Source organism: Eulemur rufifrons, chromosome 8 (assembly GCF_041146395.1).
Source record: "Eulemur rufifrons isolate Redbay chromosome 8, OSU_ERuf_1, whole genome shotgun sequence".
NCBI classification, from domain to species: domain Eukaryota; kingdom Metazoa; phylum Chordata; class Mammalia; order Primates; family Lemuridae; genus Eulemur; species Eulemur rufifrons.
Genome location: NC_090990.1, coordinates 80,012,401 through 80,028,709, shown reverse-complemented (window position 1 = coordinate 80,028,709; position 16,309 = coordinate 80,012,401). Strand labels below are relative to the sequence as shown.

The window sequence follows — 16,309 nt, the reverse complement described above, 5'->3', positions numbered from 1 at the left end:
TCCTGCAGTACAGAACTTTCACCGCACACTCTGGAGTCAGACAAAAGTTTGAATCTCATTTGATCCATTGTGTGACCTTAGGCATGTTAGTTAATTTTCTTTCTTTCCTTTTTTCTCTTCCGTTTTTCCTTCCTTTCTTTTTTTTTCTTCTTTCTTTTTTGAAAAAAAAACTTCACTTTTTAACTTTTCATTATGAAAAATTTTTAAAAATATACCACAGAAGTAGAGAGAACTGTGCAAAGCATCTCCACATACCCATCACTCCCGTTCAACAACTATCAATATCCAATCCCTTGTTTCATCTACACACTTCCTACTCACTTCTCACATTCTCCGAACCTATTGCATTAAGCCTGATATGATTAAGTATCTGTGTGTGGTACATGTTTAAGGAGGCCCTGCTGGTGGGAGGAGCTAAGAAAGGAAGCCTGGAGAGGGCCTATGTGGAAGGAGTATTGAGAGCACTATTGCCTATAGAGAAAGTGGGGTTCCAACCTGGGTCTCATGCTTTAAAGGGCCTGCTTCCACCCTCCTCTGGCCACCATTCCCACAGGGAAAGGTATCCCATTGAAAGGTGATCGCCTAGATCCTGTGCCTCCCTCAATAGGAATTCCCTGCCCCAGCAGCTCGAGGCCACTTTCAGGGCATGCTCTGGCCTCTGTTTGTTTACCACTAGATCCCAGAGGTAGGCAAGGTGGCTGGCTGAGAGAAGGATGTGGGCAGAGCTTGGACATGTGGGGTGAGTCACACACATATGCATGAGGCCCCTGAGATATTGAAAGCGAGAGTGGGGGGGAAGAGAGAGGGGAAGAAAGGGTCCCCCTTGTTCCTGCAGAACAAGAGCTCCATCTGGAGCTCCACTCTTGCCCCAAAATCCATAAACATTAAGGACAGGCCACAAAAGTAAGGGACATCTACAATTTTTCTTAATATTCTTAAATTTAAATTTATGCCACTCATGTCGTTTGTCAAGTCAGCTCATAGGACTGCTAAAGCACCAGGTAAGCATTGTCTGAATCCTGAGACAGAATAAAGGTTACACATGAAACAGTGAAGTCGGCCAATATGGTTGTCACCAGACGAACAAGGTTACACTGCATTATGAGTTCAAAACAGACCAAAATTCCATCAGTGAGCAGATCTTTTAAAGAACATTATCAGAGGATTAAAGGAACCCCTTGCTCCTTCCCCAGTTACACTCCATCCTTGCACCCAGATCCTCCTGAAAACCAAAAATATCCCCAGTATAGAAAACTTTCCACCTAATTCTGAGACACAGAGAAACTTCTTTGACCTTGGAACTCTCCCTCTAGTGTTTAAAACAAAGACCACCTTTGTAAAAAACAGAATTCGTCTTTATTCACAGATGCCATTTTGGGAGAAGGGAAGTGCTAGAGATAATACCTATTACATCCAAGCATTTAGCCATTGAAATGCATGGGGATAAACTTCCTGGTCCATGAGAAAGAAAGAAAGGAAAGAGAGAAAGAAAGAAAGAAGGAAACAGAGAAAGGAAGAAATAAAGAAAGAAAGAGCGAGCGAGCCTGAGGAAGGGAGGTGGGTGCTGTCTGCCTTAACAGGTGGATACCTAAAGAAAAAAAAAGTAGAAAAGACAAAGTAGGGCAGCTCACAACAGCAATTAGGATTTTTTTATTTCTGAGTGGTTAATGTGTGGTTTCATTTAAGTAAAAACACAATCTCCATTAGCTTAATTTGTAAAAGCAATAACTCCAACACTCACAGCTAGTGCCCTAGTAAGGCAATTTTAGACACATCATTGCTACTTTGAAATTAAAAGTGAATCAGTCCTATGGAGTTAATTACCAGTAAATTAATCTAAAGTGAGCCTCCCATATGGCATGGAGCCAGCATAAGATGGTTCTCAGCACTAGCCAGAAACATTGCAAGATACCAGGTATATACCTGAAAAGATAAGTTTATATTAAACGATGGCAAATGTTTATATGAATAGTGGGAGAAATCATTTGCAGCATCCACAGTGAAAAACAAGGATAAAGGTCTAAATTAGAAGACCTTTTTGATAGAGATTTATAAAAGTGTCCCCCACTGACCCTCCCCACAAAAAAGGAAAATCCTCAGCTCTCTGTTGTTGTGGCAGCCTATTCCCCAAAGCTTACAGAAAGCAGATTATACCTATTTCTTTTTAATGCTGGTATAAGGACCTTATTTAATTATGTCAAGTAGAAATAATTTTAGAAACTAAAAATAAAATTAGATAAAGCCATCAAAAAGAATCTACTTTCATCACTAGTGCTTTGGAATACCATATCCTCTGTTACAGTGTTCTCAAGGAGGTATGCAAGAAAACCAGAGACAAAAGAAGAAGAAAACACAGAAGAATAGTTATCGAACTTTAATTAAATATTTGAATCAAAGAAAATGGGAACAGATGAAACTTTAGTAAGAGAGAAATGGTACATGCACAAAGGGGATAGATTAATAAAATGGCTGCTGATCTATTATTGGTGATGAACATATTTGTTCTGTTTTGTTTTACTAAAAACCAGTCAAAATTTCCTGCAGTTCCCATAATTATTCAAATGCACAAGCATTTCTAATATCCTGGCTTAAACTGTCCAGGAGGGCACCAAAGCAAGCTGATTTTGTTCCTGAATTATGCAGTTAATTGTGGCTGTTTGGTCCCAGATTTGATGTAGTTAGCAGTCAGAATGCTGACATATGATTGTTAAAATCACTCTCTTCCCATTTTATTTTTATAAGGTGATTTTACACAATTTTGAATTTAGATATTTCTAGATAAATTTAGTAAACCAAAGGTGAAAATGACAAATCTCAAATAATACATTTGAGAACAGATTCCCATTTGAATCGTTCATTATGTATAACTGACTTTATTATACCTCCTTCAACAGAAATATTAATGTTAAATGTCATGGTAATATATATGAACTACATAAAAACGGTGTTGCTTTTTAATGTGTGGCTTGTTTAAACCCTAAAAGAGCACAGCTGGCTTTGCAGATCCATCTTGACTGTGATTCCATTTGTAAGATAAAGTCCCACCTGGGAGTTTTCTCATAAATTGGGTCAAGACAAGAATTCTACGTACCCAGAGGTGTCTCCGTGTCTCTTTTCATATGATTGAAGACCATTTCTTCTGGTGTCTGGAGGAAGTAAAATGTCCTTGTCTGATGGGTATTGCTTTAGCATACCACATGCCCAATAAGTTCTAGCATCTAGGAGCATGCAATAGCAGCTAATATTAGCTATACAGTCATGGTATTATTAGTGTTTAATTATATCATGTGCATTGAGATATTTTAAATGTTAAAGAGAAAACAGAAGGACTTATTCTCCTTAGCAACCATTATAGTACAGAATGTTCAAAGCTGCAATCACACTCATAAGGCAAATAAATTGGTTACAAAATGAGGGTAGCAACAAGTGTTCATGCTATAGGAAATGTGAAACTGGTACCTAAAATAGATAACTTCCTTATTTATTTTCAAAATTCAAGTGCTGGCTCAGACCATCAATTATCTAACTGCAAATTTTTCATGTTAACACTCAATGCCGATTTTCCGTCTTATGAGTGCAATAAAGGGTGTAAAATGATTTTTTTCTCTCACTGGCTAAGATTCTATCGCATTCAAGAATGACTTTATGAAAACTCTTTTAAGAATAAAGGGCTTAACGTCTTAATGGAAACTCATACTGGTGTGCACTTCTGTAGCTTCACTCTTCCAGGTTAACAAAGACTAAACTGTAACATAAGCATCATCAAAGACAGGTTACTTTCTAAAATACCTCCTACATGTTATTTCCTTCCTCAATATTATTTCCTTTGGCTCATGCACACTCAAGGCGCTTCATATATAAGACAATGAAGGTGGGAAAGGTTATATGTTAAGAAAGCTCTTTTTCAAAAACAAACTGTGTTGAAATAAATTAACCGGTAATTTTAAAACGTCAGTTTGCAAGTTCTTCAAGTCTCTGGTGTTTTGACTTTAGGATTTCTCTAAAACACAGAAACAAAGGGTACAAATCAGGTGGCCGTCCAAAATGACTTCGGGGACCCCATTTATGGAGAGGCCTTTGTTCTGGCATACCACTGGGGTCGAAGGCAAAATCTTTGCCCTGGTTTTTTGGCTTTGCGGCGGGAGTCTTCATTCGGGCAAGGTATAACTTAGGGGGGAAGGAGGAGATGGTGACCAAAGACGTTGGAAGCCAGGAATCTCCGCTTCCCTCGGGCCCTGGCGGGGTTACCAGTGCTGGCCCGCGGCGCGGGTGCCCAGCTGCGCCTGAGACACGGCGGGCACAGCCGTGGCTGCAACGGCGGCAGCCGCCGCGTCGCCGACGCCGGGCAGGACCGAGCGCACGGAGCGGCGGAACTCCTCGTTCCTCCACGTGTAAAGCAGCGGGTTGAGCGCGGACAGGGCGCAGCACAGGAGCCAGCTGGCCGCCTGCACGCCCCAGGGCACCGGCAGCGAGAAGCCGCTAGCCAGGCTCACCCACACCAGTGGCTGCGTGGCCAGCAGAAAGACGCAGCAGAGCAGCAGCACCGACAGGCCACTGAGACGCCGCTGCGCCCGCCGCGGGTGCAGCGCGGGCGGCATGGGCTGGGCCTGAGCGGGGTGCGCGGCGCCACCGGGACCCGGCGCGTGCGGGGCGCCCGGGAAGGCGGCGGCGGCAGCGGCGCAGCCGGGCAGCTGGTGCAGCAGGTGGAAGTTGAGCACGCTGACCCGCTTGACGCTGACACGCACGCGGCGCACAATGCCCAGGTAGCAGTGCAGCAGCAGCGCCGTCTGTGCCAGCAGCGCCGCGGCGGCCAGCAGCGCCGGGTAGTGGACGTGCGGTGGCGCAGCTCCGGGCCGCGGCGCCCAAGGCGGGAGCAGCAGCACGAGGCCCAGGGCGAGCGCCCAGGACAGCGCCAGCATGCCTGCTGTGTGGCGCCGCTGGTACAGAGCCTGGTAGGTGGCGGGCGCACGGGTGATGAGCAGGTAGCGGTTCAGGGCCACGAGGCAGTGGGACAAGAGGGACACAGTGAGCCCGAGGCCCAGCAGCCCGCCCCGCAGTAGGCGGTAGCTGCCCCCGGCGCCGTCCCACTCCCCGGGGGGCTCCGCAGAGCCGGCGGGCAGGAGCCCGAGCACCGCCTCCTGCGGCATCCAGAGGGCGCAGACGCTGAGGTCGGCGGCACAGCCGTTCACGATGAAGGCGTTGCTGGTGGTCTGCAGCTTTCGGAAGGACGACACGAGATAGATGACCATGCCGTTGGCCAGCGTACCACCGATGGCCAGGCCCGAGTACAGGAGGGACACGGGGATTCGCCGGCCCGCCCACGACTCCTCTTCCTCGCAGAGCAGCAGCAGCGATCCCCCGGTGGTGGAGGAGGTGGACGTGGAGGAGGAGTTGGTCATTCTGGCCAACTCTTCACACCTCGCTCGCTAGCGTCGCCTTCTCGCAGCGCGGCCCATCCTGACACTTCCCTGCCTGCCGGGAGGGCAAAGACATCCCTTCAGCCCTCTGCCACCAACACAAAAGGCTGAAGCAGAATAATGGGCTGGGGGAGGGGGAGAAAGGGAGGAGATCGGGGGTGGCAGATGACAGGTGCCTGCCTCGGAAATGTCTCCAGATCCAGGGAAAAGGCCTCTGCGTTACATTTGGCAGGCATCGGGGAAGCCCTGGGACAGAGAAATACCAAAAACAGTCTCCTCTTCTCCCCCCAACACACACACACACACACACACACACACACACACACACACAGGGGAATATTGCCAGCTGGAGCCTCTACTTTCCAGGAGAAAATAGAGCTATCCCAGTTGGGAAAAATGCCCGGGGAAAGGGATGGAATACCTTGTGTTGGGGCTGGTCCTTAGCTGGCGATGTAGAGAGAGGGATTCCAGGAAATACCTCCTCAGCAACAGCATCTGTGGTCCAGAAATCAACAGGAGAAACTCAGCTGGGATCAGTGCCAGGAGCAAGTGCTCGCTTCTCCGAAGCAGCATCCACACACATGGTCCTAGGCAGGAACCAGCAGCTGCAGGGAGACTTCTCAGCTGGCAGCAGGGCTGGAGAAAGTAAAGTGGCGGGCTGCAAGCCCAGGCGGGTGGGCAGGCAGGCAGCAGCAGCAGGAATGCTTGGCTGCAAAAGCAGGAGCTGAGCTCATGAGGAGAGCACCCTGTGCTCAGAAGCAAGAGTGGTGGCTGATGTGGTGAACCCACTCGAAGCTCTCTTCTGCTCAGTTATACATCACCGAGAGAAAAGACAGCCTTTCCACGCTTGGCATGAATTATTCAATAGCTTCTAACTTGTAAAAGGAAGAAAAATATCTTGCGCAGAAAAGTCCTGCAGTTAACGAGTTTCTCTTTTCTCTCTCCTTCCCTCATCATCTTAGTTTTCATCCTGCTTCATTTTTCTTTCCTTCTTTTTTTTCCTCTCCCTTCAATGTTAGAATAAAATTTAATATACCCCCAGTGTATTTCATCTCAACCTGATGCATTCTGGGGCAAGATTTTTCTGAGAGATAAATATACTCCCAATACCTCTCTTCATTTCCACATTTTTAGGAAGAATCACTTTATATTCTAATTGAAATTCATCTTTTCTTTGGTAAAGTGGGACATGGATAATTATCCACAGAAAATCTCCAATCCTCAATTTAAATCATAATTTCAGTTTTTTCTCATCACTAAACTCCTTTTCAGAATTTGGCTTGTGTTTTAGTAATAAAATGGTTAGAGGGTAAAGATGATCAAAAGTTTAAAGTCAGTGACAGTGGTACATCTGGACAATGGAGTATTATTCAGTGCCAAAAATAAAGGAGCTATCAAGCCATGAAAAGACCTGGAGGAAACTTAAATGCATATTACAAAGTGAAAGAAGCCAATCTGAAAGGGCTACACACTGCATGATTCCAACCATATGGCATTCTGGAAAATGCAAAACTATGGAAACAGTAAAAAGGTCAGTAGTTGCTAGGGTTAGGGGGAAGGGAGGGATGAATAAGTGGATCACAGAGGATTTTTAGGGTTGTGAAACTACTCTGATACTGTAATGGTGGATACACGTCATTACAAGTTTGTCCAAATTTGCAGAATGTACAACACCAAGAGTGAACCCTACTGTGAACTGTGGACTTTGGGTGATGATGATGTGTCAACGTACATTCAACAATTGTAACAAATGAACCACTCTGGTGGGGGTTGTTGAGAATGGAGGAGGTCATGCACGTGTGGGGCTGGGGGTTATGGGAACTCTTTGTACCTCGTGCTCAAATTTGCTGTGAACCTAAAATTGTTCTAAAATATAAAGTCTATTTAAAAAAATAGGTGTCTGAGGAAAGCAAGGAACCTGAATAATCCACACAGTATGAACAACAAAGGTGGCTTTTCACTTCAGAACTTTTTATCTTATGGTCTGTCTTAGAGATTTACAGTCTGATGTTGGAATCCTCTTTGGTGCAAGCACTCGTTTATCCATTCCATGTGGGAAGTTTTTCACAAAAGCCATCCTCTCTAATAAATCATTTTTCACTAGGAAAATTGTCTATTTGAATATTTAACCCTATATGGGATATGATAACATGACATAGTGGGAAAAATGCTAGGTGGGTTGCAGGACACCTGGGTTCTCAGCCAGGCATCCATCAGCTGGCCTTGTGATGGATTATTTTCATGCTGTCACATAAGAAGTTTCCACTCAATGACTTCAAAGTCCCTTTCTGTAACTTTCTGTGAATCCCTGTTCGTGAATTTAGCATTTCTTCTCCCTAGTTCTGACACTCAGCATACACCTCTTCTATCTAACCTGTAATATAGCCCTGGGTCATATGGCAGGAATCTTTTCCAGTCTGTCCTTAAGAATAATGTTTCGGGATGAAGGTCATAAGTCACCTCCTTGGCTTTGCTCTTTCTCTTTCCAAACCAATATGGCTAGTTAATGACTGTTAAGAACTCTGATGAGGGCAAGACTAAGTGTGACTGATGGATTTAGTCCAGTTGGGCTGTCCTGAGTGAAATTGGCTAGGGGCAGGAGGGCATTGTCAAAGAAAACCAGTGACTTGCTATTCAGCAGAGGTTTAGATATCAAGTTTATTGATGTTAAGGAGCATTTGCCATTATCTTTTTGGCTGTTGTCATTCGTCTCTATTGAGGTTTTGAGTATATTAAGTGCAGCAAGCCTGCTGGAGATTCTTCTAATCATTTATTGTTAAAACTTGTCATTGAAATAGTCTTTTCTCTCACATTAACTTAGTCCTAAAGGACTCTGATAGAGTGTCACAAGTGGGTATTCAAATTCCAGATCCTTGGTCCTGCTGCTTCACGTGTTCTTTTTGAGATGAGCAAAGTCCCTGCTGAGGGACTATAGGCCCTTAAGTCACACATACTTCTGCCCAGACTGTGTCTCCTTTAGCCCTAGCCTGATGGGGGCCAAATTTTTGTTTGTTTTTGGATTTGGTTTTGTTTTCATTTTAAGTTACTTAAATTAGATAATATAAGGTGGGGATATTTTTCTATCTTATTCGTAGCACAAGGATAGTGCCTAGTACATAGTAGATACTTAATAAATATTTATTGAATTAATGGATGGATGGAAGTGTAAGTGGTTTCATTTATTTATTTATTAGTAAAACAGTAAGTGGTTTTTATGAGCATCTCTTTCCTCCTGGCTCCAACAGGAACTTACTCTACCAATCACCCCATCTGATGTATCTTCAGTCTCTCTCCTCTCCATTGGTTGCTTCCCTGTGGCCTTACAAAAATGCTGATTTCACCTCAACCTAATACAACTTCCCCAGAATTTCACCTCCTTGTTGAGGTGCCTACACATAGCTCACTTCCATTTCCGGTGGACATGCTTGGTTTCTGCTTCTACTTCCTGTTCTCCCCTTGAATGCCCACCCACACTGCCTTTAGCTCTCACCGCTCCACAGATACAGCTTTGGCTAAGGTCAGCAGCAGCCTCTAAGGAGCAGACCCAGTGACTCCTACCTCCTTGCCCTCTTTTGTTTATGGAACTTTGTGGAACTCTCCACCAGGCTAGCCTCTCTCCCTCCTCATCCTGCTCTTTCTCCTGTGGTCACTGCTTTGGTTAATAGTCCCCAGAAAGTTACCCTGGTGTTTCTAACAATTCACCATCAAATATGGTGTTTGTTTTAGTTTTCTGATATATTGTCTATAAGTTAGAGACATTTCTATCTAATTCTAGTAAGAGTTTTTATACTAAATGAATGATGTTTTCCCTTTAACTTTGTATTAACATTGTGGTTAATATAACATTGTGGGGTTAACTTAACATTGTGGGTTATATTTTTAAAAGTTGAGTCATCTTTGTATTCCTCTGATAAGCCCTATTTGGTCACAATATATTAATATTATACTTTTTAAATAGACTGCTGGATTCTACTTGCTAATATTTTATTTAAGATTTTTGCATCATAAGTAAAACCCACTTAGCTTAATTTCCTTGTGGCATCTTGTCCTTTCTTAGTTTCAGGGTTGTGAAAAAATCTCCCTCAGAAGAATCATAAACACAAGCATTGCTAATGTTATTAAGTACATACTATCTGTACCAAGCATTGTTTTGAATATTTTTCATACCTTGTTTCATTTAAACCTCATGCAAGGCCTATAAGGGACCCAGGCCCACCCCTAAATTTGCAGGGCATGGAAGGAGTTCAAACAGGAGTTTGCATTTTAAAATGCATATATAAAGCTATTGAACTATTAAATGTTTTATTCTCCTAACTTGACAAATATACTTTTATGATACCCAGAAAGTCAGACTCAAATTTAGAATTCTCAGACTCATAGGTTGCTCCAGGCTACTGGAACGTGACAACTTGGAGAGCATGCCTCTGGCCTACCATCCAGCCCTATTTCTCCTCACCCTCTGGTCTGTCATCATATGCTAGCAAGGCCTCATGTGTAATGTGGTACACTCCAGCCTGACCATCCAAGTCCCATCTACACCCCCGTCACACAGCCAACTCTTGGCAACATGTCAGACCTAGGGTGGTACCTGGAACGCATAGTCAGCCACCAGGAATAAGCCAGAAAAGAACTTCAAGCAGAACTTGGACACATGCTCATGGCCACTGGGTGGGGAATTCTAGGGTCCTGATACTGGACATTGTCTAGCAAGGGAATGAGCTCTTGGTGACCTTGTCCCCTGTATCCACTTAATAGATGAGAAAACTGAATCACAAAGAGGTTACATAACTTGCCCAAAATCACTCAACTAGGAAGTGCTAGAACTGGAATTCAAATGCATGTTGGCCCATACACACCTGCTACACTATGCTGCCCCCTTGGTGAAGCTTAATTTCCTTAACATGGCCTAGCTGCTATAGATTAAGGCACTGTAACAAGTGGACCCAATACTTCAGTGGTTCAGAAAATAAAGAATAGTTTATTTCTCTCCCATGGAGTTAAATGAGCAATGAGCAATCCAGGCGGAAGGCAGATCTACCCCACAAGGTAATCTAGAAACCCAGTTGTCTATACCACCATCACCTAGGGCAGTAGTATTCAAAGTGAGGTCTCTAATCAGCAGCAGCAGCAGCACTTGGGAATTTGTTAGAAATGATTCAGACTCATTGAATAAGAATTTCTGGGGATAGGGCCCAGTGATCTGTGCTTTAACAAGCTCTCCAGGTGACTCTGATGCATGCTAAGTTTATCCTTATCTACATGGCTGAAGTTGTTTCACCACTACCATGTCCAAATTTCAGCTCATAGAGATGGACAAAGAAAAAGGGAGGGAAGCCAGCTTCCTTTTTAAGGATGTAACCTGAAAATTTCAAACATCACTTCTGCACACATCTCAACAGCCAAAACTTTGGTCACATAGCTGCTTCTTGCTGCAAAAGCAGCTAGGAAATGGAGTCTCCAGGTGAACGATCACGTGGCCCTGCTAAAACTCAGGAGGGCGGGTAAAATGAGAGATTGAATACTGGGGTCAGAGGGATGCAACTTGCAAGTTTATGGCTGTTTTATCATTTGGGCCTTACAATCACAGTGCCTAGAGCCTGTCAGCTTTTCAAGACCCTTTTAAAATGTTTGCTATCTGAAAAAAAAAAAAAAAAAAAAAATACTGGCCCTGAAAGACAAAAGGAAAACCTTTAAACAGAAATGAATATATTATTAAGTAGTCAACTGCAATTCAACTCATTATTTATAATTTAACATGGAATCAGGGTACATTTTAATACGTTTGATATAATGTGCAATTGAGTCTCCAAAAGTATCTAGGTCTGCAGAAGTCTTAAAGCAACTCTGCATAGAGAGGTCCCCACGTGACCTCTCTACCCCATCCCTCCCTCTTCTGACTCCGCTCCAGCCATACTGTGTGACTTGCCATCCCTGAGCGTGCCCCAGTTTCTCCTCTCTGCCATCTGGGCATCTTCCTCTGTTGAGGGAATACTGTCCCTTCGGCTGCCTCTCTGCCCCTCCACAACCTGACCTTACTTTTGCCCAGCTACGTCTTATTCATCTTCCAGGTCTGAGCTCAGACTTCATCTACTGAAGGAAGTCTTTCTTGATCCCCATGCTATAGTTTGAATGTTTGTCCTCTCCGAAGCTCATGTTGAAACTTAATCTTCAATGTGGTAGTTTTAAGAGGTGGTTGGTCATAGAGCTTTACCCTCATGCATGGATTAAATTCATTCATGGATTATTGATCAATGAATTCAGTGAAGTCTCAGGATACAAAATCAATACACACAAATCAGAGGCATTCATATACGCCAATAACAGTCAAACAGAGAACCAAATTAAGGACTCAATGCCCTTCAAAATAACAACAAAGAAAATAAAATACCTAGGAATATATTTAACTAAGGAGGTAAAGGACCTCTATAGGGAGAACTATGAAACACTGAGGAAGGAAATCGCAGAACATGTAAATAGGTGGAAAACCATACCATGCTCATGGATCAGTAGAATCAACATTGTTAAAATGTCTATACTGCCCAAAGTTATCTACAGATTCAATGCAATCCCTATTAAATTACCAACATCTTTTTTCACAGACATAGAAAAAATAATTTTACTATATATTTTTTAAATAATAATAATAATAATTTTTTTAAAAAAAAATACTCTGGGGAAAAGATTCCTTATTTAATAAATGGTGCTGGGAAAACTGGATATCCACATGTAGAAGACTAAAACAGGACACACAGCTCTCACCCCTCACAAAAATCAAATCACGGTGGTTAACAGACTTAAACCTTAGGTCAGAAATTATTAGAATTCTAGAAGAAAACGTAGGACAGACTCTTACAGACATTGGCCTAGGCAAAGAATTTATGAAGAAGACCCCTAAGGCAATTACAGCAACAACAAAAATAAATAAATGGGACCTGATCAAATTAAAAAGCTTCTACACAGCCAAAGAAACAGTCACGAGAGTAAACAGACAACCTACAGAATGGGAAAAAATTTTCACATACTACACATCAGAAAAAGGACTGATAACAAGAATCTATTTAGAACTCAGGAAAATCAGTAAGAAAAAATCGAACAACCCTATCAAAAAGTGGGCAAAGGACATGAATAGAAATTTTTCAAAAGAAGATATAAAAATGGCTAACAAACATATGAAAAAGTGTTCAACATCTCTAATCATCAGGGAAATGCAAATCAAAACCACAATGAGATATCATCAATTCATGAATGGATTAGCAAAATGTGGTATATGTATACCATGGAATATTACTCAGCTATTAGAAATAATGGCGATATGGCATCTCTTATGTTCTCCTGGAGAGAGCTGGAACCCATTCTATTAAGTGAAGTATCCCAAGAATGGAAAAATAAGCACCACATGTACTCACCAGCAAACTGGTTTCCCTGAGTGCACATTTGGGAATAACACCAATTGGGTATCGGACAGAGGTCGGGGCTGGGTGGAAGGGATGGGTGTATACGTACTTGCTGAGTGCAATGCGCACTGCCTGGGGAATGGACACGCTTGAAGCTCTGACTGGGGGGGGATGGGGTGGGGGGAGGGGAGGGGTGCACACCTACATGATGAGTGTGATGTGCACTGTCTAGGAAATGTACACAACTGAAGCTCAGACTCGGGGGGGATGGGGAAGCATGGACAATGTATATAGCCTGATCTTTTGTATCCCCATAATGAGCTGGAACACAAACAAGAAAAAAAAAATAGGTTAATGGGTTAATGGATTAATGGGTTAGCATGGGAGCAGGACTGGTGGCTTTATATAAGAAAAGGAAGAGAGACTCGAGATGACACACTCAGCCTCTTCACCATGTGGTGCCCTGTGCCACCTTGGGACTCTATAGAGAGTTCACAATAGCAAGAAGGTCGTTATCATATGTGGCCCCTCAACCTTGGGCTTCTCAGCCACCACAACTGTAAGAAATAAATTTATTTTATAAATTATCCAATTTCAGGTATTCTGTTATAAGTAAACAGAAAACAAACTAAGACACCCCAAATTGTCTAGCCTATGTGCCCCCAAAGTACCTGAGTGTATCACTGCTACTGTCAGACTTCTCATGTATTGGGTATTCACTCTCCAGATGGTGAGCTAGTTGAGGGCAAGGCTCTCTTTTTGATCACAGTGCCTGACAGATTCTAAATACTGAAACACGTACTGACTGAGTAGGTCCCTTGGAAACCTTTGATATGTGGGATCAAGATTTCCACCTCAAGTATCTTTCTCAACAGATACAACTAGCATTAGAGTCATGCAGCAGAGCATTATTATTATTTTCCTAAAATATTTTAAAAGCTGTGAGTAACCACATACTTCTTGTTAATGCTACTAAATTATTTTTTTCAAAGTATTTTTTTCAAAATATTAAGGGGGTACAAATATTTTTGTTACATGGATACCTTTTATAATGCTTAAGTCAGGGCTGTTAGTGCGCCCATCACCCAAATAGTGTACATTGTACCAAATAGGAGGGTTTTTACCCCTCTCCTCCTCCCTCCCCCGTCTTCCTGATTTCCAATGACCTTTACATCTCTTTGTACCAGTGTGTCAGCTCCCAATTTTCAGCGAGTACATGTTGTGTTTGTTTTTCCATTCCTGAGATACTTCACTTAGGATAATGGTCTCCAGTTCCATCAAAGTTGCTGCAAAAGAAATTATTTTATTCCTTTTTATAGTTGAGTAGTATTCCATGATATGTACACACCACATTTTATTAATCCACCCATGAATTGATAGGCACTTATGCTGATTCCACGTCTTTGTAATTGTGAATTGTGCTGCAATAAACATTGAAATGCAGGTGTCTTTTTGGCAAAATGACTTCTTTTCCTTTGAAAAGTAATTGAAATGCTGAGTCACATGATAAGTCTATATTTATTTCTTTGAGGAATCTCCATACTATTTTCCATAGATGTTGTACTAATTTGCACTCCCACCAACAGTATATAAGCATTCCTTTCTCTCTGCATCCATGCCATCATCTATTGTTTTTTTAACATTTTATATAATAGTTATTCTGACGAGGGTAAGGTGATATCTCATTATCGTTTTAATTTGCATATCCCTGATGATTAGTGATGTTGAGCATCTCTTCATATGTTTGTTGGCCATTTATCTTCTTTTGAAAAGCTTCTGTTCATGTCTTTTTCTCACTTTTTAATGGTGTTGTTTGGGTTTTTTCTTGCTGATTTATATGAATTCTTTGTAGATTCTGGATATTAGCCCTTTATTAGTTATATAGTTTGCCAATGTTTTCTCCCATCATGTAGACTATTTACTCTGTTGATTATTTCTTTTGCTGTGCAAAAGCTTTTTAATTAATCAAGTCTCATTTATTTATTTTTGTTGTTGCTGTATTTGCCTTTGGGGTCTTAGTTATAAATTCTTTGCCTGAGCCAATATCTAGAAGAGTTTTCCTACATTTTCTTCTAGAATTTTTATGGTTTCATGCCTTACATATAAGTTTTTTTATCCATCTTTGAATTAATTTTTGTGTATGGCAAGAGATGGGGTCCAATTTCATTCTTCTGCATGTGGCTATCTAGTTTACCCAGAACTAGTCATTGAACAGGGCTTCCTTTCCTGTATGTTGTTGTCTGCTTTGTTAAAGATCAGTTGGTTGCAGGTAAATGCTTTTATTAATATATCTGGATTCTCAATTCTGTTTCATTGGTCTATGTCTCTACTTTTATACCAGTACCATGCTGTTTTGATTACTACAGCCTTGTAGTATAATTTGAAGTCTGGTAATGTGATGCCTCCAGATTTGTTCTTTTTGCTTAAGATTGCTTTGGCTATTTGGGTTCTTTTTTGGTTCCAAACGAAGCATAGAACTATTTTTCCTAGATCTGTGAAATATGATGTTGGTATCTTGATGGGAATTATATTGAATCTGTGAATAACATTAGGAAGTGTGGAGACATTTTAATTTAATTCTACCAATTCATGAGCATAGTTTTTTCATTTGTTTGCATCATCTGTGATTTCTTTCCTCAGTGTTTCATAGTTCTGTTTGTAGAGATCTTTCAGCTCCTTGGTTAAGTATATTCCAAGGTATTTTATTTCCTTTGTAGCCATTGTAAATTTATTGAGTCCTTGATTTGACTCTCAGCTTGACTGTTATTAGTATATAGAAATGCTATTGACTTGAGAACATTGATTTTGTAACCTGAGACTTTGCTCAATTTATCAATTCTAGAAGTCTTCTGGTGGATTCTTCGGGATTTTCTAGATACAAGATCATATTTTCAACAAAAAAGTGATAGTTTGACTTCCTCTTTCCTGATTTGGATACCCTTTATTTCTTTGTCTTGTCTGATTGCTCTGGCTAGGACTTCCAACACTGTGTTGAATAGAAGTGGTGACAATGGGCATCCTTGTCTTGTTCCAGTTGTTAGGGGCAATGCTTTCAACTTCCTCCATTTAGTATGATGTCAGCTTTGAGTCTGTCACATATGGCTCTAATAACTTTGAGGTATGTTCCTTCTATGCCTAGATTGTTGAGGGTTTTTATTATGAAAGAGTGCTGGATTTTAGTGAATTCTTTTTCTGCATCTGTTGAGATGATCCCACGGTCGTTGTTTTTGCTTCCATTTATGTGGTGAATCACATTTATTGATTAGTGTATGTTGAACCATTCTTGCATCCCTGGGACGAAACTCACTTGATTATGGTGAATTATTTTTTAGATGTGCTGTTGAACTCGGTTTGCTAGTATTTTGTTGAGAATTTTTGCATCTATATTCATCAGGATTTAGGTCTGTAGTTTTCTTTTTTGTTGTTGTTTCCTTTCCTGGCTTTGGAATCAAGGTGATACTGGCTTCATAGAATGAGTTAGGGAGGATTTCTTCCTTC

At 41.8% G+C, this 16,309-nt stretch overlaps 1 protein-coding gene across 1 annotated transcript; it reads right to left on the bottom strand.

Moving 5' to 3' along the window:
- Positions 1-2,361: 2,361 nt before the first annotated feature.
- Positions 2,362-6,202, bottom strand: GPR88 (G protein-coupled receptor 88). Its single transcript, XM_069478294.1, has 2 exons — positions 5,839-6,202; positions 2,362-5,472 (listed from the first exon to the last, which is right to left on the bottom strand). The coding sequence occupies exon 2, from the start codon at positions 5,397-5,399 to the stop codon at positions 4,245-4,247; it is 1,155 nt and encodes a 384-aa protein (XP_069334395.1). The 5' UTR covers positions 5,400-5,472; positions 5,839-6,202; the 3' UTR covers positions 2,362-4,244.
- Positions 6,203-16,309: the final 10,107 nt, after the last annotated feature.